At 37.3% G+C, this 22,693-nt stretch overlaps 1 protein-coding gene across 1 annotated transcript in view; it reads right to left on the bottom strand.

Annotated features, from left to right (window-relative positions):
* Positions 1-1,042: 1,042 nt before the first annotated feature.
* il6st (interleukin 6 cytokine family signal transduce) overlaps positions 1,043-22,693 on the bottom strand; it is a 26,474-nt gene continuing 4,823 nt past the window's right edge. Inside the window, exons 2-16 of the mRNA XM_016241894.1 lie at positions 16,865-16,939; positions 16,470-16,775; positions 15,738-15,876; positions 15,431-15,603; positions 15,183-15,337; positions 13,476-13,635; positions 11,793-11,869; positions 11,451-11,667; positions 9,999-10,211; positions 7,666-7,791; positions 5,618-5,767; positions 5,404-5,544; positions 5,168-5,264; positions 4,079-4,160; positions 1,043-1,823 (exon numbers count right to left, since the gene is read on the bottom strand). Coding sequence (XP_016097380.1) covers positions 1,290-1,823; positions 4,079-4,160; positions 5,168-5,264; positions 5,404-5,544; positions 5,618-5,767; positions 7,666-7,791; positions 9,999-10,211; positions 11,451-11,667; positions 11,793-11,869; positions 13,476-13,635; positions 15,183-15,337; positions 15,431-15,603; positions 15,738-15,876; positions 16,470-16,775; positions 16,865-16,919 — 2,625 coding nt within the window. The 5' untranslated portion in view covers positions 16,920-16,939 and the 3' untranslated portion in view covers positions 1,043-1,289. The remainder of the gene's footprint in view (positions 1,824-4,078; positions 4,161-5,167; positions 5,265-5,403; positions 5,545-5,617; positions 5,768-7,665; positions 7,792-9,998; positions 10,212-11,450; positions 11,668-11,792; positions 11,870-13,475; positions 13,636-15,182; positions 15,338-15,430; positions 15,604-15,737; positions 15,877-16,469; positions 16,776-16,864; positions 16,940-22,693) is intronic.

Here is a 22,693-nt window from a genome sequence, read left to right as displayed (position 1 = left end):
ACATTTGAATAAAGTCTTTATTTGAGCTAGTATCAGTGATACACACCTAAGTGATAGAATGGTATAAACAAAAATCACACAGAGATACAGAAATACATGACAAGGCATTCAATGAAATATCTGCATTTCATAACTGTCATTTCAATGTAGTGTTAGTTTTATCCTAAGAGAAAATTATCACCAGGAACACGAAAGCAAGGTTAACTCAAGCTAGGGTCGACATTCTGTTGCATATTGTTAAAAATATTAATATTCGAAATACCATAACCAGTAATACTAATGTGTGTCAATACCATAACGCACCTTCGCACAAATTGTTCGTAATTTCTAAACAACACTGTGTCTATGCTGGAAGCGAGCGAAATCGAAACGGCACATTCACCAAACACAGACCAATCGGCTGTGAGCTGGAGGCAAGAAACCAGCAACAGGTACACTACCAGTCAAAAGTTTCCGAACAGTAAGATTTTTTATGTTTTTTTTTTTTTAAGAAGTCTCTTCTGCTCACCAAGCCTGCATTTATTTGATCCAAAGTACAGCAAAAACAGTACACTTTTTGAAATATTTTTACTATTTAAAATAACTGCGTTCTATGTGAATATATGTTCAAATGTAATTTATTTCTGTGATCAAAGCTGTATTTTCAGCATCATTACTCCAGTCTTCAGTGTCACGTGATCCTTCAGAAATCAGTATAATATGCTGATTTACTGTACAAAAACAATTATTATTATATATGTTAACAGCTAAGTAGACTTTATTTCAGGTTTCTTTGATGAATAGAAAGTTCAGAAGAACAGCATTTATCTGAAATGGAAATCTTTTGTAACATTACAAGTCTTTAGCATCAGTTTTGATCAATTTAAAGCATCCTTGCTAAATAAAAGTATTACATTTCTAGAATTTCTCTTTGATCACAGAAATAAATTACATTTTCAAATATATTCAAACAGAAAACAGTTATTTTAAATAGTAAAAATATTTCACAATATTACTGCTTTTGCTGTACTTTGGATCAAATAAATGCAGGCTTGGTGAGCAGAAGAGGTCTTCCTGTTCAGAAACGTTTGACCGGTGGTGTAAATGAGAATGGAAATCCACGTTTTTACACAACGCTTCAACGAAACATGCATGCGGTTCAAAACAACAGTCAGACAGAAGGCACGTGGTCTAGTGTTACCATACACATCTGGCATAAGCTTGCAATCGTTAAAATGCCAAATGAAAAGTTGTTGACAGGCACATTCAGATGCAGTAGCTTAGGGCCGTCTCCAAAGCGCCAGTGTCTTTTACTGAGGTCGGTAGCCGCTCTTCTGCGGCATGTAACACAAGGCGGATGGATCCTCGGCGACGGGAGACGCCTCCTCCTCCTGCACCGGACAGAAGGTCAGGGAGCCTCCATCGCACTCCGGAGCGAGGACGCCGGGCTCCAGCTCTCGGCCGCGTCTGAAGTACGAGCTCCTGGAGTGGCTCTCGTTGAGATGGTCTGGATGCTCCTCGCAGTCCAGCAGCGGCTGTGTGGACTCGGAGCGAGCGAACGCCGGAGGCTGGTGGCTGGGAGTCTGGCCCTTGTAGCCGCTGGCCCGCACTGAGGAGTACTGCACGGTGCTGGCCGTGGTCTGGCCCGAGTCGCCCTCGTCACTGTCCGACACGCTGTGGCGGGGCGAGGACATGCAGGACGAGCCTCCGATCCCGCTGCTGTGCTCCTCTGAAAGATACTTGTCCTTCTTCAGCGGCAACACGCCTTTGTCTTCCTCGCACAGGGACTTGCCATCGAACACGTCCACCTCCACCACGCTGACATCTTCTTTGGGCAGGTCGGCCTAGAGAAGGTCAGAAGCTGTTAGCTCTGTGTGCCAAACCGTAAGAACTAGGGCTGTCAAAATGGCTAAAAAACTAAATAGGAATTTTGTACTAAAATATTATCTATATTCGAATTTAAAAGGCATAATTTCAGTTAGGGGGAAAAAGTTTTTGGCTTCTCTCCTGAGGCCACAAGAGGGCGCATCAAGCAAAATATTACTAATGCACGTTTCTTCAAAGCATAATAAAATAACACGACTATCTGTGAAAAAAGTGCATAGTAATTAAAAGGGCTCATCAGAAGTCTGTAACATGGTTTGGTTAAAATTTCTCAATGGTAGTGTAAAAAACACCCTTTTTACCCTGTCAAAAACAGCTCTGTTTACAGCAAGCCGTTTCCTTGAATGTCGCTTTAAATGTTAATTTGCTTAAACAATCAGAAACAAAACCACATCATGTATGTATGTATAGTTTAATACAAAGGACCGAAAACCAATCACAAAGAGTACTTTTTCATTTAAAAACATGAGATGCAGTGGGATGGGGAAAAACTGCCATAAAGTCTCGAGACATGTTTTTTAACAGATGACTTACATTAATTTTACATGGCTTTCTAAACATGCGGCTCTCGTGTGAGACGCGAGTGCAACGCTGATAGATGTCCCTCTAGAAAATGCGATAAATATGTGTTGTGTGTGAACGGCTTGGTTTCAGTTTTGCCGTAAACAACATCTCCGCATTGATGTTCTCTTTTTCCGCAATAATTTGAACGAACAATGTAGTAGCGCCGCATCCAGTGGGTTCAACTGGATAAGCTATGAAAAGCATTAAAATGCAACGACACTTACATCGTCATCGCATCTCGTGTGCCACTGATAAGGCTGCCTGACGAGCGCACAAAATTTGAATGCCACGTTTTTGCATTCGAATGTGGATTTTTATTTTATTAAGAACATCCCAACAGATTGAGCTGTATGCAGTTATGTGGTCGGAGAAGATTTGTGTTGCGATATACGTGAACATGTTGATGTCCAGGTCATAATGGACCACAAAACCAAAATAATAAAAAAAAAACAAAAAAAAAAAACAATATATTCCAATTTTCATTGTGAGATTGTTAATGACAAGAACTTTCCTTCCCCAATTCTCATTTCCATTAAAGGCACAATATGTAAGATTTTTTTATTAAAATATCTAAAAACCACTAGAACAGTGTTATATATTTTGCTGACTTGTGTGCTTACATTATCCCAAATGTTTCGAAGAATGTTTCGAAAGCGTTTCTATAGTGTCATTGTGTCGCCTGCCGAAGACATCATAACCCCTCGATTTCCGGCTTTGTTTTGTAGAAAATATAGAAACTCCAAAAACGCTTTAATATGTTGCGTGTTTTAATAGACCGGTGACGACCGCACAGAGTAGCATTATAACAGAACTTTCAAACGTATCTAGTGTGATAAAACAGCGCTGCTTTACCCCACATACACACAACTGGAAGCAGCGGAAGCAGTAGACTGTGGCATAATAAAAGCTCCGCTGCTTTACCCCAATACGCACGACCGGAAGCAGCGGAAGCGGTTGACTGTGGCATAATAAAAGCTCCTCTGCTTTACCCCACATACGCACGACCGAAAGGAGCGGAAGCGGTCGACTGTGGCATAATAAAAGCTCTGCTGCTTTACCCCACATACGCACGACCGGAAGCAGCGGAAGCGCTCGACTGTGGCAATAAAAGCTCCGCTGCTTTCCAGCCGTGTGTCGCGCTCGTTCAGCGCCTCGTTTCGCTTCGACGGCTTTCAGCCTCACCCTGCTTCATTCTACTACGTTAATAAATCATTAGCTCATCCATGAACATGATTTCTGCCCGAGTCCCGTCAGATTGCATCGGCTGTGGGGATGAAGACCACAACTCCCATGATTCCACACTCAGTCACTGAGTCATCAAACTACGCCTTTGTCTCTTTGTTTATTTTGAATACGCGCCCTCCAGTGGCGAAAATGACATTGTGCCTTTAAACAAACAACAAAGAAATATTTAAATCGTAAAACAGAACTAAAAGTTGTCGTACTCTGCCTTTGTGCTTAATATAAATGAAAATAACTTCATTAAATAATTTATTCATTATAATATTATAATTATTGGGTTATATGTGCATACTGCCAGGACAACTTCATAATGAAACAATCTTTAAGGTAACGTAATAATTTTAAGATTAATTCAGTATTTTTTTGGACATGTTTTGTGATTCACCCATGATTTGGATTCCTTACTGACCTTTATGGGGAAATCAGGTGACCAGTGGGCAATGGAGCTGTCAGACGGGTCTGGAACCTGCGGCCACAACAGCTTCTTAAGCCTGAAAAGAGAGGCCAGAAAATAATGACTGTAAACACCACACAGCACCATTCACTGTGGGGTTAGGTGATATATCTACTCTTCAAAATACATTTTACAAAATACAAAATACATACAATAACTTCTGTTTCTGTATTAAATTAAGCAATGCAAAAAATTCATAAGGATTTTAATGCACTTTTCATCTGGGGCAAGTTACTTAAAGAGCATTTCATTAGTTTCAAAATCCTATATTTTGCTTGTTCTATATTTTCTATATTTCAACAATCCTTCCATATTTTGAATGGCGACCAGGAGCTCTGAAGAAGTGACAAAAAGTAGCATTAAAAGTATCATAAAATTAGTGTGCAGGAGTCTTGCACTAAAATACACCTACGGGATGAATAGCTTTCAGTCATATTTGAATATGTACATAATATTTGGTGCATTGTGATCAGTTACATCTACAGTAGGAATCAATTATGCTTGGCATTACTGTCATCAAACCTGATATGATACTTGCCAGATATACAAAGACGAATGAGAATAAAAGATTTGCCAGAGAAACTATCAACTTTAATTTAATCGTTTTCTCACACAATTCATAAGACTAGCTTTATGGTGCATTTTGGTGCCTTTCTTCATTTTGAATGTCAAATAGCACCTAGTTATCATTCACTGTCATTAAAGAGAAAAGAGCAGCATGAACATTCTGCTAAAACATTATGGAGAAAATTGTGTTTTGGAGCTCGACAGATGTGTTCACTGTGAACTTGTTTTATGGAACAAAATCTGCATCGAAGTAGAAAACATGACTAGTTTGTACTGTATTTTGTTTAATTAATTATTTTAAATGGACATTTAAATGTGCACAATTACACATAGTTTACAAAGACTGGCTAGGCTGTATTAGCCAATCTTGTACCAGCATTTGCAGACCAATGCTTCTCCGAAGTGAACAGAAGAGGTGACTTAAAGTTGAATTCTTGCTTTGTGTTTCGTTTTGAGTGGTGAAAAGCAGTGACTCACACTTCTCTTTTCCGAAGGCAGAGCATTATGATAAAGACGGTCAGGAACAGGAAGCTGAGGCAAACCACCACAACAATCACCTCCACCTCTCCATCGCCTACAGTCAAGAGAACATCAGCACAAGTCACATCCTCCAGCCGCTTAAGCAGCTCAACGTACGTGATGGCTTCTTGTTAAAATCACAATGCATCATCGAGCATTTAAGACGAACATTAAAATGAGCATAAAAGACTTACCATACTTCATAGTTTTGAAAGTACAACCCGTGCCATTGACAGATCCTGCTTCTGTTGACGCCTCGACGTTAACCACGTAATCGGTTTCGCTGGCCAGATCCGTCAGCACATGTGTATGGACATTAGGGCCCACCGTCACAGCTGCCAAACACATTCGACACAGATCAGCTTGTGAAGCCTCACACATCACACATGCATCACTTGTTGAACATACATTTCCATTGCTTAGTGTTCCCGATCTCATAGAATATGGTGTAGTTGGTGATGAATCCCCGCTGTCTGTCCAGTGGGATCTCCTTCCACGTCAGCTCAGCACTGTTCTTCTTGGATTTAGTCACTGTGACAGTAGGACCCTCTTCTGGAGCTAGATAAACAACAACAACTGTTATACGAGTTGGCCTGTCCCAATAATCAATATATCGATTTATCGCACAATATATGTACATGACCTCGATCATTTTTGGTGACGCAATATATTGCCCATTATATTTACATAAAAATGATTGTCACCATGTTTTTTTGCATTCCACTTGATCCTGTGTCTTTTGCAGCTTCTCGTACTTAACGTGGTGTAATCATGAGGTGCTAGTTCAAATTAAAAAAATGCCTCTTTCATCTGCAGATATGTCAATGTCAATTTTATTTATATAGCACTATTAAAACAACACATGTTGACCAATGCACTTTAAATCATCTCAATATACAAATCTAAAACAACAACTATCAAGAAGAATACGCCATGGCAAACAAATATGTATTTAGCTGTACTTTGAAAACATGTACAGAGTCAGCTTCCCTGACATGTAAAGAAGGTAAGCTATTCCAAAGTCTTGGCGCTACTGCCGCAAACGCACAATCCCCTTTCTGGCTCAACTTAGTCCTTGGAATTTTAATTGTTGATCTCAACGTTCTTCCACTCTGATACTCAATTAGCAGCTCTGATATATAAGTAGGTGCAAAGCCATGCAAAGACTTATACACTAATAAAAGAAGCTTAAAATCAATCCTATACTGTACCGGAAGCCAGTGTTGAGAAATCAAAGACGGAGTAATGTGTTCATGTTTTTGAATATTCATTAACAGTCTTGCGGCAGCATTTTGAACCTTCTGCAGCCGCAAGATAGATGCTTGACTAATACCCTTGTATAACGAATTACAGTAATCAAGTCTTGATGATATGAGAGCATGAATTTCAATTTCAAGACTCTTAAATGTCAGACATGATTTAATCTTGGCCAGATTTCTCAAATGAAATTTTTTTATTTTGCCACATGATTGATCTGAGTGTTCAACTTCAGGGAGCTATCAATACAAACACCCAAGTTTTTAAACGTGTTCTTTGACATACAAAGACAATGGGCCGAAAAAAAACTCTACTTCATCCCTGGCTCCTCTGGGGCCAAACACCACAACCTCTGTCTTTTTCTCATTGAGAAATAAAAAAATTAGAGGCCAGCCATGTTTTTAGATCAGAGAGGCACGGCATAAGGTGTTCTAATCTATTACCATTTGTTAATGGTAAATATACTTGCAAGTCATCTGCATAGCAGTGAAACGCTATGTTGTACTTCTTAAAGATGTCTCCTAACAGAAGTACATACAGTGAAAAATGTGTGGGGGCCAGAATAGAGCCTTGAGGCACACCACATATAAGCGATGTCAAGTTTGATGTATACGCGCCAAATCTTACTGCCATGCTTCTAGCAGTCAAATATGACTTAAACCAATTTAAAGCTTTCCCCTGAATCCCCACATACTCTTCTAGCCGTGAAAGCAGCACCGTGTGATATGGTCTTGTTTAGGGATCTGTGCCTTTGTACATCTGACTGCTAAGTAGGGATTTAGGGGTTGTGTTTTTGAGCAATAGTGTGCACCCTTAAATTGTCAGGGAAAAAAATCTGTCAGGTTCTTTGTGCGTTTTTTTTTCTTCTACTTGTTACTTTCCATTTATTTTATAAAATGTTTATTTACTATTTATTCAAGTTTTTTTAAGGTATCTAATATATTGATACTTAATTCCATGATCTAAATATTCTTAAAAATTTAAAGTTTGGAAGTGTGTAGGCCTTCTCGCATTACTATGCTGTTATATTATGATTATATATGAAGTGGCATAAAATGGCCTTAAAATGACAATAAAATTGCTTATCGCAATTATTTCTGGGGCAATATATCGCACAACAAAAAGTTGTTATTGTGACAGGCCTATATATGAGTGTGCTTCAGTACATGAGAAAATTGCATTAGACTTCAGATGCATACTTCCTTGTTGAATGTAGGCTGGTCTGGTTACTGGACGTCCTGCTTGGAAGTGCCACATGTGTCCTGAATAATACTTGTAAATTGGATACACTGATATGTTGTACCGCTTGAATTTCTCCAAATCAGCTGGGGAAAGAGGGAAAGACATTTGGTCACCTGCACTGCTTCCAAAACGTTTTGTTTCACAATGAAACTGCAGCAACAGCAGACATTCGTTTCACATTTTCACAGCTTCTATAGCAGACATGTGACTTTGCTTTGGTAACAATTATAAATTATTTGAAAAACTATATTACTTTTTGGCACTGGGCCAATAGGATTATATTCTGAAAACATGTATATTTTTTTAAATGTTATATTTTAATCTTTAGCATTGAGTCAAAAACAGACAGCAAAACTTGCAGTGCTTCCTTTCCTTTGCTTTTCATGTCAAGCCTGCAAAATGAACATGCAATACTTACCTGCTACAGATGTACGCAACATGCCTAATACAGTGGTGTGAAAAAGTGTTGGCCCCCACTTCCTGTTTTTTAAAAAATTTTTTGCATATGTCACACTTAAAAGATTCAGGTCATCAAACAAATTTTATTACTACACAAAGATAATGCAAGTAAATACAAAATGCAGTTTTTAAATGATTATTTATATTATTAAGGGAAAAAAGCTGTCCAAACCTGCCTGGCCCTACGTGAAAAAGTAATTGCCCCCTAAATCTAAAAAAAAGTAAGTAATTACTAGCTACTAATTACATCTTCAACAGTGTAATTAGATTACAGCACTTATTATTCTCTCTAAGATGCATTTAAAGCTTTCTAAATCCCATTTCAACCTCAACCAGTTGAACAATACGAGGATAGACATAAAACTACTCTTTTAATTCTTTCAAATAAACAATGCAAAATTGTATAAATTATTCTTGAACTGACCAGAGAATTTAGAGGGAGGTTACATTAGAAACATACAGTACACTTTAACATCCAATGTTTAATCTACTAGGCTATTGTTTTTATATAGAATTGTTTTATAGTCAATAATTACATCAGAAGTAACTGTAATTAAATGACAGAAAAATTTTAAGTAATCCCTTACTTAATTTTTTCAAGGAAAAAGTAATTACATTTCATAAATTAATTACTTCGTAATGCATTACACCCAACACTGAGTATACATTATAACTTCTACACACAAAATGTAATTTTCGAGACTGAATAAATGTTGTTTAAATAAAATAGTCACTAATCAGCTACCAATAACGGTGTAACACGCTTGGCTCAAATCAGCATATTTAGTATTTTCTACTTCATCCTGCAGATGTGCCACGGACAGTCAGCAGATTAAAATGTAAATAACAGTGCTGTCAATCCATTAAAAATCCCATCTAACATTAAAGTTTTTAAATATACGTTTACATTGCAATAATTTCACATTCAATCTTCAAAGAAATGTAGAAACAACATAAAGGCAGCAAATTTGTAATATTTTTCTATGACTGAAGGCGAGTATCACTGATACTAATACTACTGATGTCTCTAGGAAATTGTTCTTTTTTTACTAATATTTAACTATTGACTATAGCCATTCAGCATTACAGTATAATTGAGAGCTATCAATTTTAACATTAGACTTTTTTAATTTAAGATGATGAACTTAAAACAATCTTCACATAAACCCATTATAATAAACGTCATATTTAGTTACCTGTGCCCTTCAGCAAGTAGGAAATATACAGGAATTGAATAAAGCTATCAAATACTAAATTCTAAATTAAATATAAATTAACCCTTAAAGCTACTAAAGATATATTGAAAAGATACTCTTTTTTTTCTGTTGTTCTTTGATGAACAGACATCACAGCAGCTGGGTTATTAGGTTATTTGACTGCTATTACTTTAAGAGCTGCCGCTGCTGAACGAGCATGCTCGTAGTTTCATTCACTCTTTAATATGATATGATATAGGCTACAGCGCATGAGAACGCAGTATAACGGCAGACAGGAGAGGAATATTAGTTTTTACTGACATATGGCCTGACAACATCTCATCTGACCACAGTTCACTGATGTTCTACTGAAGCTCCCGTTTGATGTGCTCGTAAAGACATTCTGTTTCTAAATTAATGCAATCCTTGTCAACAAAAACGAGACAGCAGTAATTGTGAGTGGGGTGGCCAACCCTAGCCCCGCCTCTGCGTTAATTATTTTTAACGCCGTTAAACTGGAAAAATTAATCATCTGCGTTAACGCGCTAATTTTAACAGCACTAGTAAATAAACATGCACAGTTTCCACGTGGGCCAGCGTATTAGTCAGAGCTTCAGAAAACAGAGAGCTGGTACCATTTAGTGTGGTGATGGTGACATTGTTAGGGACTCTCTGCCAGTCGGCCTGCAGCTCTGTTTGATGCACAGCCTGGGGGATTTTCACCCACTCCAGCAGGTATTCGAAGAGATGTAAGGTGTGATGAAGAGGCAGGACAGCAGTCCACTTCACCTGCAGCTCCGGCTTTTCATCACGCACCGACCAGCTCATATCCTCCACGCCAGGAAGCTCTGCGCAATCACAAACGCTTCACACATTACACCTTCCAAATGCCCCCTACAAAGCAGTTTTATTAAATGTACACTAAACGTATATTTGAAAAATAATTTATTTATACACTACCAAGATTTTGAACTAAGATTTTTACTGTTTTTTTTAAAGAAGTCTCTTCTGCTCACCAAGCCTGCATTTATTTGATCCAAAGTACAGCAAAAGCAGTAACATTGTGAAATATTTTTACCATTTAAAATAACTGCTTTCTATTTGAATATTTTAAAATGTAATTGATTCCTGTGATCAAAAAGCTAATTTTCAGCATCATTGCTCCAGTCTTCAGTGTCACATGATCCTTCAGAAATCATTCTAATATGCTCATTTGCTGCTCAAGAAATATTTGTATTATTATAATATCCTAAAACTGCGCCCATCTGTAATCGTTGTTCCTTTTCCAAGTTAATTTCAGCTATTTTGTCATTTCATATTTTATCAGTTTTATTATTTTTATTTGTTAGTGTATATCTTATATATTTCAAAGAGAACCTAACAGAGAACATGGCTGACTTTGCACTTCCATCACAACAAATCCATTTATTCTCACAAAAAGTTATCTGGTGGTGAAGTACTCCAGGTGTTTTGGAAAGCGCTCAGTGGCTTTAGCCCCACTGTTCCCTATCATATACAACATAATGTGCAAGTGGCTAATTTTATTCAAAGATTTACAAAAAAGAAATTTAAAGCCAACAGTAAATGGCTATTACTGATTCTTCTAGAAATTAAATAAAGATTATTCTGATTATTAAAGTCATTGAAGATTATTTGATCACTTATTTGGAATATCAATATTATTTTAATTTTAAAAAGGAGCAAATTAGCTGTCATTTCGTTTGTTTAGATCAGAGGTGCCCAAACTCGGTCCTGGAGGGCCGGTGTCCTGCAGAGTTTAGCTCCAACTTGCCTCAACACACCTGCCGGGAAGTTTCTAGTATGCCTAGTAAGAGCTTGATTAGCTGGTTCAGGTGATTGATTAGGGTTGGAGCTAAACTCTGCAGGACACCGGCCCTCCAGGACCGAGTTTGGGCACCCCTGGTTTAGATGATGCCACAAAGCCTGGTTCAAGCGCCAAAAGTGCTGCTGCATTTATAGCACATTCTTTATCAAAAAAGGGGCACAACTGATCAGAGGACAAAAGAAGGGTTAAAATGTTACATTTACAGCTTTCAAACTCAAAACCACTGCAGTCTTTAACATACCTTTATCTGATCTTGGAATGAACAAAGTTGCTTTAGGAGACACTCCAACTGAATTGACCGCAGTTATTTCAATGCTGGCCATTTTTCCCGTTGGCAGCTCCATCGAATACGTCTGTCTGAGATTATCTGCTGTTATATTGCGGCTTTCAAACATCTCATTATCCTGGTTGATACTCAAGTTATATAACAGTATTTTTCCATTCGCTTTAACAGGAGCCTGCAAGAGAATACACTATGTAAACATTCACCATTTAACTTGTAAACAGCAATTGAATATTACATTTATTACAATAATACTATTATTGTTATTTTAGCACCTGCAAGGTGAAAAAAGGAATTTACCTTCCATATTAATGTGACTTTTCTATTATTAGAAGTGGGCTGAATGATTCTCCAAAGATCTGGTGCGCTTGCCGGCTCTGAGAAAATAAGATGGTGTAAAAATGGCCTGATGAGCATTAATGCTGCATTTCGCAATGCTGGGAAGTAATTAAACAGTGATGCTACTAATTAACTATGTATTTCAGTAGCCTGACAGTAGGTCAGCTGCTTTTTTACATCACTGTTTTTAATGCCATATTGTTTGCACACACTTTAGTCAAGCAAGTCGAGAGAATAATCAAACTCACTCTCCTATATACTGTGTGGGGAAGTCTGATTTATTCAGTTCAACTGGTTAGTCCTAAATAATCTTTCTCATAAATAAATTCCAATTAATTTGTGAGTCTAGTAAAAGCATATGTTCGGATTCAATCTCTTGCCTGTTCTCTGTTGTCCTTAAAAGCTAAACTCCTTAAAAGAACACATTTTGCCTAAAGGTGATAAGTTGTAAAGATACACTAATATTGTTACTAGTAGTAGTGTTAGAGTAGCTAACTAGTTCTTTAAAAGGGTAGCTATAGTTTCAGAGAACACAGTTCTTAAAGGGATAGTTCACCCAAAAATGAAAATGTGATGTTTATCTGCTTACCCCCAGGGCATCCAAGATGTAGATGACTTTGTTTCTTCAGTAGAACACAAACGGAGAATTTAACTCAAACCGTTGCAGTCTGTCAGTCATATAATGGCAGTGAATGGGAATCACGGCTTTGAGAGTCAAAAAACATACACAGACAAAACCAAATGAAACCCTGCGGCTCGTGACGATACATTGAGGTCTTAAGACACGAAACGATCGGTCTGTGCAAGAAAGAACAGTATTTATATCATTTTTACCTCTGATTCACCGCAATGTCCAACTGTCCTGAGTGCATTTACAACATCCGGTGCGTGACGTCAAATAAATACGGTTGGGCAAAAAATTCCACGTTGTCTGATGATATATCAAAATCGTCTTCCATTGTGATGAGCTGTACTTCTAAATAACTTTCGATCATCGCAGAGCCAGTGAACACGTCCGCAATCTCTCTGCACTGTGGAAATAATGAGTGACGTATACGCGCGACATATCACTTCCGCACATTACTACCCTAAATATGTATAGATGGCTTATTCGACTGCTCTAGATACGTTAATTTGGAACGTATCGCGGCCCGTAGAAACAGTCACTAATGAGGCATCTACTTATATATATATATCTGTCTACTATGCCAGAGCACGCACACATGTCACGCGCCGGATGTTGTGAACTCGCTCAGGACAGTTGGACATTGCGGTGGATCAGAGGTAAAAATTATATAAATACGGTTCAGTTTCTTGCACAGACCGATTGTTTCGTGTCTTAAGACCTCAATGTATCGTCACGAGCTGCAGGGTTTCATTTGGTTTTGTCTGTGTATGTTTTTTGACTCTCAAAGTGTGATTCCCATTCACTGCCATTATATGACTGATAGACTGCAACGGTTTGAGTTAAAAATCTTCGTTTGTGTTCTACTGAAGAAACAAAGTCACCTACATCTTGGATGCTCTGGGGGTAAGCAGATAAACATCACATTTTTATTTTTGGGTGAACTATCCCTTTAAGGAGTATATATTTTAGAACCCTTCCATCAACGTTTCAGAGATTATGAATAATACAGGTCATACTGGCTTCTGCAGTGCTCTCTGTAACGCTGTGGCTCCAGTTACTCCAGTAACTGCTATAACTTTCTCCAATGCATCGCATCTGCACCACATATTGAGTGTACGGCTCCAGAGACTGCAGTCTGAACGACTCGATGTACCCTCTGGTGAAGCTCTCCGGCACCTAAAACAATCATCAATTCATAAATGAAACAGTGTGTTATTTTTTTAGAGGTTATATGCAAGATGAAAATAATTCAAGCTTGTACTGCACTGTCTGCACTTGAGCCATAGTAGTGCTTTCCACACCTGAAATATTTAACCCTGGGTAACAGAATGCAAGATAAGCTTGGATTATGACCTGTTTACATAACGGCTCTAGCAAGTTTTTCCTGAATGGGCTTTTTCTGAAAGGTAAAAAACGGCCTCTTCTTTACTTCTTTCCACGTTTTCCGTCACTGTTTGACATTTTTCCTGTTTATACAATGTGCTGTTTTTTCTTGACTCTCCAAAGCAAGTGAATCTGAGGCACTTGATTGGTTGTCAGTTGTTAAGCATCTAGCTGTAACAATCTAACACGGCATTGTTTCACACTTCACAAGTTTGGCACTGCAACACAACTAAAGCACTGCTAACACCGCTTCTGAATTACAAGTGTGAAACACACCTGAGGTTAAGAGCGGGGCTGCAACAAACGATTATTTTGGTAACCGATTAATCGACTAATCATCGATTATTTCACCGATTAATCAGTAGACATTTATTGATTTAGTATACATATTCTAACAAATAAATTAAGATAATCACTTCAGCTTTTGAAAGTCATTATGTAATTACAATTATACAATTAATTTATACAAATAATGTATTTGGCACACAAAATGAGATAAACTTATTCACCATTTAATTAGCTATATGAAAAAGTAGCTGAATGACAGCATTTTGCCCGACATCTCCTTTTGAGAATCGGCTCAACAATATACTTGACCCCAGTTTCCCTATATATCTCCTTTGTGCAAAACATAAGGGCCATTATGCAAATTTTTTGGAACTGCGAAAAACTAAAGGAGTTTTGAGATAGTGTACGAGTTCTCTGTGACTGTCCTGGGAAAGAAATATCACAAGACTCCTTTTTGGGGTGAACTTAAATGAGATATCAGACCCTTTATTTATCAAAAGGGTAGATCTGATTTCTTACGTATCTAAGAAAGGGAAAAAGAAACACCCTCCAACATTTGAACTATTTAAAAATATCATAAAAGACACAATGCATATGGAATATTTAACATACAGTTTAAAAAACAAAACCCACATCTTCTTAGAGACCTGGAATATTTTTTTGGACCTATTATGAACCCTTTGACTTGTGCCTATACAACTTAATATCCATTGTTATCACAATATTCATGTGCTGTCATTTTATTTCAGTTTTAATTTGCTAACACAAATTGGATTTGAGGATGTATATGTTTTCATATTTGTATACTCTGATGCTACTTAATGTAGAATATGATTTTTTTATTGTTTTGATTGTTGTTATATTGTAAATTGCTAAATAAAAAAATAAAAATAAAAAAAGAATCGGCTCAACAGCGCACAGATGCTAGCGGGAAATTAAAATTCAAAACGTTTTTAAAATTTCAGTGTCAATTTGTGCCAAAGTCGGAACTTTTGACAACACTAATTTGTCAAACCACTTTAAAATCTGAATTGCTTTTGGCTTTACCGTACCTCGATCCAAACATCAGATGCTGCTTTGCGGTATTCGATGACATAAGAGAGTTTCAGAATGGTCCTGTCAATGGGATGTTTCCAAGTAACCATGAGACATGTGGGGATGTTAACTTCAGTGAGGACTTGGACATTCAGTGGAGGATTTGGTTTCGCTACAAAACAAACACACAAAAAGCCAGTTGAAGTGATGCATTCATACAGAGTGTAAAATGCATCCTTTCCTAATTCACAACCCGAAATCATACCGAAATAGGAAGAATCGGTTTGAAGTTCTTCTGACCGCTCTGACCCCAGAGCATTCTTCACTTCAACCCACACTTTTAAAACCATATGAATCGGAAAAGTTTCCAGGTTGACGATGCAGGATCTTGCAAGATGCTGATTACAGTCAGCTTTATATGTTTGAACTGACCCAAGTCTAAAATAGAAAAAGAAGAGGAAGTAAATGACACTCTAGTCTTTCACTTTGAGTCATTTGGAAAAAGACAAAAAAATCAAAAAGGTGTAGAAGCATATACAGTGCTATCAGGACTTCTGTTACTTAACACATACACGTTGGCATAAACGGTGTAAGTTGTGACGATCAGCGGGTTTCGCGATCCTGGATCCCAACTACAGTTTAAGTAAGAGGAAATATCCTTGTCCTCTTGCACAGCAATGCATGACAGATTCTTTGGTTTCAATGGAGGATCTGGAGGTCATGAACAGAAAAACAATGGATGCATGAAGCAGTTTTCTTGAAGTTCAAGTGTTTAGCAAATAATGCAAATGGTTTCAAATAATGAGAAAAGATTTCACATTCCTATCAGACTTTCACTATCTGCCACCACAGCAGGGCTATTTTCCTCCTACAGGTTTATAAACAACTGCATAGAAGATTCTTAAAGGGTTAGCTCATCGAAAACTGAAAGTCGTTATAATTAACCAAATGTTCTGAGGCCGTACTTAAAAAGAATATTTTAATATTTAAGTTATTAAATGCTTCGAAAAGATTGGCGTGCCAGATTTGACATCAGAGAACCAATGAGGATTAACATTATTAAAGAAAAGTACTTCATTTGAATTTTAAAACTTGTTTTTTAAATGTTTCGGAATACTTAATAAATAAATCAATAAATTACACTGGATATTCTGCAATATTTTGTGTTTTAGAACAGCAAATGTTCATCCTGGAGAGCGCAATCACTACAATAGGTACAAAACTAAAACACAGCTGGAGTTATGAAGAATCCAAGTCTTTTCATTCTAAAGTAGCACGTGTGATTTTGGCAGGAAAACACTTACATCCCGTACGGAGTAAGATTCCATAGATGCACGTTTGTGCGTATGACAGGGAATTCTTGGCGGCTCTGCACCGCAACCAACCGCTCATGTTACTGTTGATGTTAACAGTAACACTAACAGATGTTTCATTTATTTTGCGGTAAGACTGCTTTACAATGCTGACGTTCCCCAAACTCCATTCAATGTCATCTGATGTGTAAGCGGAGCCTTCCAGGAGGTGACATGTCGCGGTGAAGTCTTTCCCCACCTCAAGAACAATGTTACTGCTGGAGTCTGGAAGAATCTTCACACAACTATTAGTGGGATCTGTGTGAAAAAACACTGAACTGAGTATCACATCAAAACAACGATATAAGCGCTAACTGGGAGGTAATAGAGTAAATGACATGGCTTACCTACTGCATAGTGCAAAAACATCAAGAGTAAGAGTAAATCATGTGAAGAGCCCATTGTGACATCAAGGCAGGTATCTGAGAAAAGACGGGGATCAAAAGATAGTATATAGATTGAAAATGTAAATGGTGCATATGTGACCCTGGAGCACAAAACCAGTCTTAAGTCGCTTGGGTATATTTTTAGCAATAGCCAAAAAAAACATTGTATGGGTCAAAATGATCCATTTTTCCTTTATGCCAAAAATCATTAGGATATTACAGTTTTTCTCAATTGCCAACACACTATAACTGATTCGTTTGGCACAATTTTCCAAACCATTCATAACCATTTCAGTTCCTGAAACAAAGACACATTTCTCAAAACTTCTAACACATTTCACCTGTTTTCACACATGCTCCAATTTGCTCAGTGTTTTCAGCTAAACTCTACACAAGAACGGCATCATTTTGCACAGGTTTAACCATGTTCTCATTTAGAAAACACACAATATAACTACCTCAAGAATCACAATATAAACTCAAACAGCACACATTTATTAAGTAGCAAAACTGATGACACAGGTCAGAATCTCAGGATGATATAAAAAGGAGCACAGGTGATTATGTGACTTGGAAAATGAATCCTACTAGTGGGAGACAAAGAGGAAGAGGAGGGGAAAAGAAAACTGAAGGGGACGGGGTCAAAGGACATTTATTCCTGATGAAATACACAGCGCTGTAGTTGATCATGTTCTTGTGCATGAGGACAGCTGGCCTACAGGCTCATCTACAGCCTTTCAATACTAAATAATAATATTTTCTTACTGTAAAGCTTATTGTTGAATTTCACTGTATCTGCTATATTTTAAATACATTTAAGTTTACTGTGTGGAGACGTGCTGATATCGCGTTTGGTTTCGTTCTGTATCGCGTATCTTGTCAGTGTCTGCGCTTGCTTGGCCATTTGTTGCGGAGAAAATAAGGAAAGTGTGTCCAGCTGAATTAATTTAGTATTTTGTTAGACGGGTATAAAAAAAACTTAGTTTACCACGGCAGCGGTCGCGTGAAGGCCTCCTCGTGTGAAGAACGAAGAGTGTAAAGACCATGGACTCTACCGTGCGACTCCACCGGGCAGGACACCGGCAAAGGAGAAGTATCACTTTTTACTTTCCTACTACTTGTTTCACTTCTGTTTCAGTTTTTATAACCATTTCTTACTATGTGTCAGTAAGTTGTTGTTTTTTAGCATGTGTGTTTGGCAGTGTTATTTTTTAGGATTACTGATAAACTACTGCCATTTGATTTGTATTATTTTGTATTTGTTATTTATTTTAATTTTAGTTACATTATGTCTGAATTTATTATGTCTGTATAGGTTTTTTATTAAGTTTTTAGTTTTACTTAATTTGAGTTATTTTAATACTTCAACAAACTAAATGGAAATGAAATAATATATATATTGAATTCATAAATGTGTATGTACACATACAGTATATATGTATGTGTGTGTGTGGCTGTACATACACATATGTAGTTGTTTTTTTGGTGTTTGGCTTAGTGTTATGTTAGAATCATTATTATACTTTTATACCTTTTGTTCTTTAATATTTTGAATTGTTTTTAGCTTTATTTTTTGTTTTTCATTTATGTTGTTTTGAAATTTTGTTGTATGCATTTGTCATTTTTATTTAATCTCTGTATTTTTAAAATGTGTATAGGTAGTATTTATAAAGTTTTAGCTTTTAGTTTTGGATCTGTTTTTAGTTGTTTTAATACTACAATTGATTGCTTCTGTTGTCCTCATTTGTAAGTCGCTTTGGATAAAAGCGTCTAATAAATGACTAAATAAAATAAATAAATAAAATAAAATATATTTACTGTAACATGTATCAGCTCTAATTATGTTGTATACTGTAATAGACATTGAGCTGTAAAATGATACCTGATTGCCAAAAGAAGGTTTTTGCAACAGTGTTATGAATTGATCTCATTAGTGTATAAGACTATGTTGTTGTGTGTGTGTTTCTGAGGGCGAGGTTTGTTTTTTTCAGCAAGATTGAATAGTTTTGAGTGGAGAGCTTCATTTTGACTTGAAAATAGGAAGTATGGGGAATTGGGTGAGAAGTAGAGCCCTGCATTTCAGCCCCGGGCCCGACGGGCCCCGACTTTTTTACGCCCCTAGAGCCGGGCTTCGGGCCAATTTTCACATCATAGTTCAGACACGGGCCGGGCCTCGGGCCTGTTTTAGGCTTCTCCTTATTTTTATATTTTAGACATCCATCAGTGATGAAAAAAATTGCCGCGCTGGTGGAAACAACACGAGACCGTGCTACTGCGACTGTCAAGAGCGGCTCGACGGTGTTTAGTGTCCCGTAGCAGCAGCATGCGTGCCGTCAGCGCAGCTGAACAGTTCTGCGTTCAAATGCAAGCAATAGGCTTAAGCTTGCCGCAAAGCACCGGCAAAAGTAATTACCATAAATGTGTCAGGGGGAAATAGTATGGAGATATTTGAGTTATTTACTAATAAACTAGTGTTTTCTGAGTCGGTGTTGCAAGGATGAAGTTGCCGATCTCCTCAGACGCGCCTTTAACTTTCTATTAGATATATTTATCATGTCTGAGAGGCATGTATTCGCTGAGTTTCTGTTAATTTTTGTAAGTGCTCCTGTTCAAGAGAGACAGCAGAAAGCGCATCGTGTTTGTTTTCTTTATTTTATAAAAGCACAACGTTTTGTTGATATTGTGAGTGCACACAAATAAAAGTAGACCCTTTACTGTTACGAATGATGTATTACTCTTACCTTTATGAGCAAAAATGACGGCGTATCCACTGAAAAAAATGCAAGTGATTGCGCTGGCGCCTCCATGTCCTGCAATGCGCGCTTTAGCTTCCACTCTCCGCACAAACTATTGGATACAGCGCACATTTATCTAGGTTTAACGTTTAAACATTGTTTTATGCCTGAACTGTTTTATATCTATAGATTTTATTTTAGGCAAGTCGTGATGATTTGAGAAGGCTAAATTGATCAAACATAGGTTCACTGTCTGCCGCTGGCTGCTTGGTCGTTACTTTAAAAATAAACAAAAACGTATATTTAACGAACAAAAAATGCTCCAAACGTTTTTTTTAATTAACTAAACTAAATATAATCACTTTGCTATTACATACAAAACTGAACTATTTTAATAGCTGAAACAGTAGTATAAGCTGTTTTGGGAGAAGAGGAAAAAAAGACGGGCTCGGGCCGGTAATTCTGATGAGCTGTCGGACACGGGCCGGGCTAGGGCTTAAATTTGAGGCCCGTGCAGGGCTCTAGTCATAGGCGTAGCTTGTGGGGGGGCCAGGCCATAGCGATTAAAGAATTTTACTAACTATTTATTTATAAAGTTTTTTCTATGAAGTAAAAATGCATATAATGTAGTTAATAATACATGTAAAAGTTAATATGTAAAAGGTAATACATTTTTAATTGTTATTGTAAGTAAATTAATAAATCAAAACAAACTTAACATCTCCCTCAATCTCATTTGCGTAAGAATTGTCACGTGACGAATCTGCATTTTGGTGGATAATAGACTTAACGGTAATGCTTGCCTGTTGTGTGGAATAAAATGATGTTCCGCGTTTTTAACAACATACACGAATTGCAGAGAAATCTGGAGACAACGAAAAACTCAGATGAAGATATTAATGCCGTGCTTAATGATTCCGGACCCTGACAATCAGATAAAGGTGATCCACAGGCAGTGTTGGGAGTAACGCATTACAAAAGTAATAATATTACAGTAGTATATTACGTTTTGCTGTAACGCAGTAATATAACGCATTACTAATAAAATTTGGGTAATATTATTACTCGTTCCAATCTCAGTAACGCAAGTTACAACAACATATTACTAACACCGCAAAACAGCGCCAGAGAAAAAATTCTGCGGGTAAAATAGTTTGTCGATCTTCTGTTGCTGGAATTACATGGTTGAGATGACTGCAGAGACGGATTCTACATTTGTGAGATGGACACACTCCTGTTATGTTCAGTTTATTGGAGAAAAGGATAAGAATGCTTAGCAATATGTGTGACACCAAACTCTCAACATGGAGAAATAGCACGAGTAAAACCTGGAAACACCTGGACTGGTGCCACTAACACTAAGCTATCGGAGAGAGCTGCGGGGTCGGAGAAGAGAAAAAAAAGTTGAACTAAAAATAACAAAATCAGTTTTTGTTAAATCATAGTCTATATGACTATGCCATTCCGCACCGTATGGCGCACTGTGAGGATAATTAAAATTTAGGCTATTAGCTTAGGCTACTCCTCATTGAGAATGTTTTTTTTAAGTTTTTTTTTTAAACGGGTCTATTAATTTATACAATTGAATCATAGGCCTATAATTAAAATTATTAACACTGCAGTCATCGATGAAAATTAAGAGCAGCTTTATTTCGTGCACAGATTTTCAAAAACAACCTGTTTAACGCGAAATACGTTTCTTCTCATGTTTTTCACTATACGGGCCACAAGAGAAATATTAAGGGAATAATTTAAGACAGATATATACCATCATCAGCCTATATTGAAGTAATTTTGTCTCTTGTTGTCTCAGAGAATATGCGCCGTTAATGCAGCGTTAGAAAGCGCCGTCAGTTTTTTTACTTTCACTTTTTCTAGAGTGAATTGACTGATGTTCACCGGCATAACTCTTGCACAGTTTAAGCGTTGCTTGCTTGTGTTGCTTGACCCCACCCCCATAATATCAATCGTTTATAGGCCACATATTAGGCATTTTTTTAAATGTTTATTTTTTTAATGTTAATGAAAGTGACACCAAAAATAAGGGAACATCATTAGGAAATCCTTGGGGGGGGGCTGTGCCCGGGCTAAGCAAGTTTCTGAAGGGCCCCGTCAAGCCCACCCTAGCGCCGCCACTGATTAGCCTAATTCGTTTTGGCTTGTTTAGCAACTTATATTTTTCTAGGTATTGTGTTTATTGTTTGTACATTATAACATTTCGCTTTATTTACCGGTGTTATTTATGAATGTAATAATGTGGTTTCTGCTTATCTGTTTTTAACCTAAAACTACAACGTAACATTAATGTAGACCTACATACCGGCATCTAAATCTGATTTTATAATTGTATGCTATATAGACCTACCACATTACCCTCCACTGGGTGTAGAATGAGCAGCAATAAACCACATTTTGGCATTTTATAATACTTCTGTGGATATTTTGGTGAAAGTAACTCAAAAGTAGAGTAACGCATTACAATTCAGAGACAGTAATATTGTAATGTAACTAATTACTTTCAAAAGACAGTAACTAGTAATATATAATGTATTACATTTTGGAAGTAACTTGCCCAACACTGTCCACAGGACGCAGCCGGTTTAGACTACAGTTTACACTACTTTTATGCCGACCATTTAATTTTCACAGAACACAACCTTTAAATAGATTTTAGAATATAAACTGTTTATCGTCTATTCAGTAAGACTAAGTAAAAAGTGTGCACCTCACTGCGCATTAACTAGAATCAAGCCCAACAAATGTCTGTTTTAAAAACAGTGGATGAGTAATTCACTCCTTGATTTGCTTAATAAAAGCCTCCTTTGAGATCGTTTTGACAGACATGTTTATTGTGCATTTTAAACGTGTTTATTGCTAAGTTTAGTGTGGCAAAAATAGAAGCGCAGCTGTAACGTTAATTCGTGGGCAATGTATGTGGTTACCATGACAACCTCAGGCACTTGCCACTGCTCTATGTGAATGTGAATATGTAGATTTACTCTAGCTAAACTAAAATGTGTTTAAAAGTAGGTCTGACCAAATCCACCGGTTCGGT

This window comes from Sinocyclocheilus grahami, unplaced genomic scaffold (genome assembly GCF_001515645.1).
Source record: "Sinocyclocheilus grahami isolate Dianchi unplaced genomic scaffold, SAMN03320097.WGS_v1.1 scaffold638.1, whole genome shotgun sequence".
NCBI lineage: Eukaryota > Metazoa > Chordata > Actinopteri > Cypriniformes > Cyprinidae > Sinocyclocheilus > Sinocyclocheilus grahami.
The sequence above is the reverse complement of the archived record's forward strand: the minus strand, read 5'-3'. Positions and strand labels throughout refer to the sequence as shown.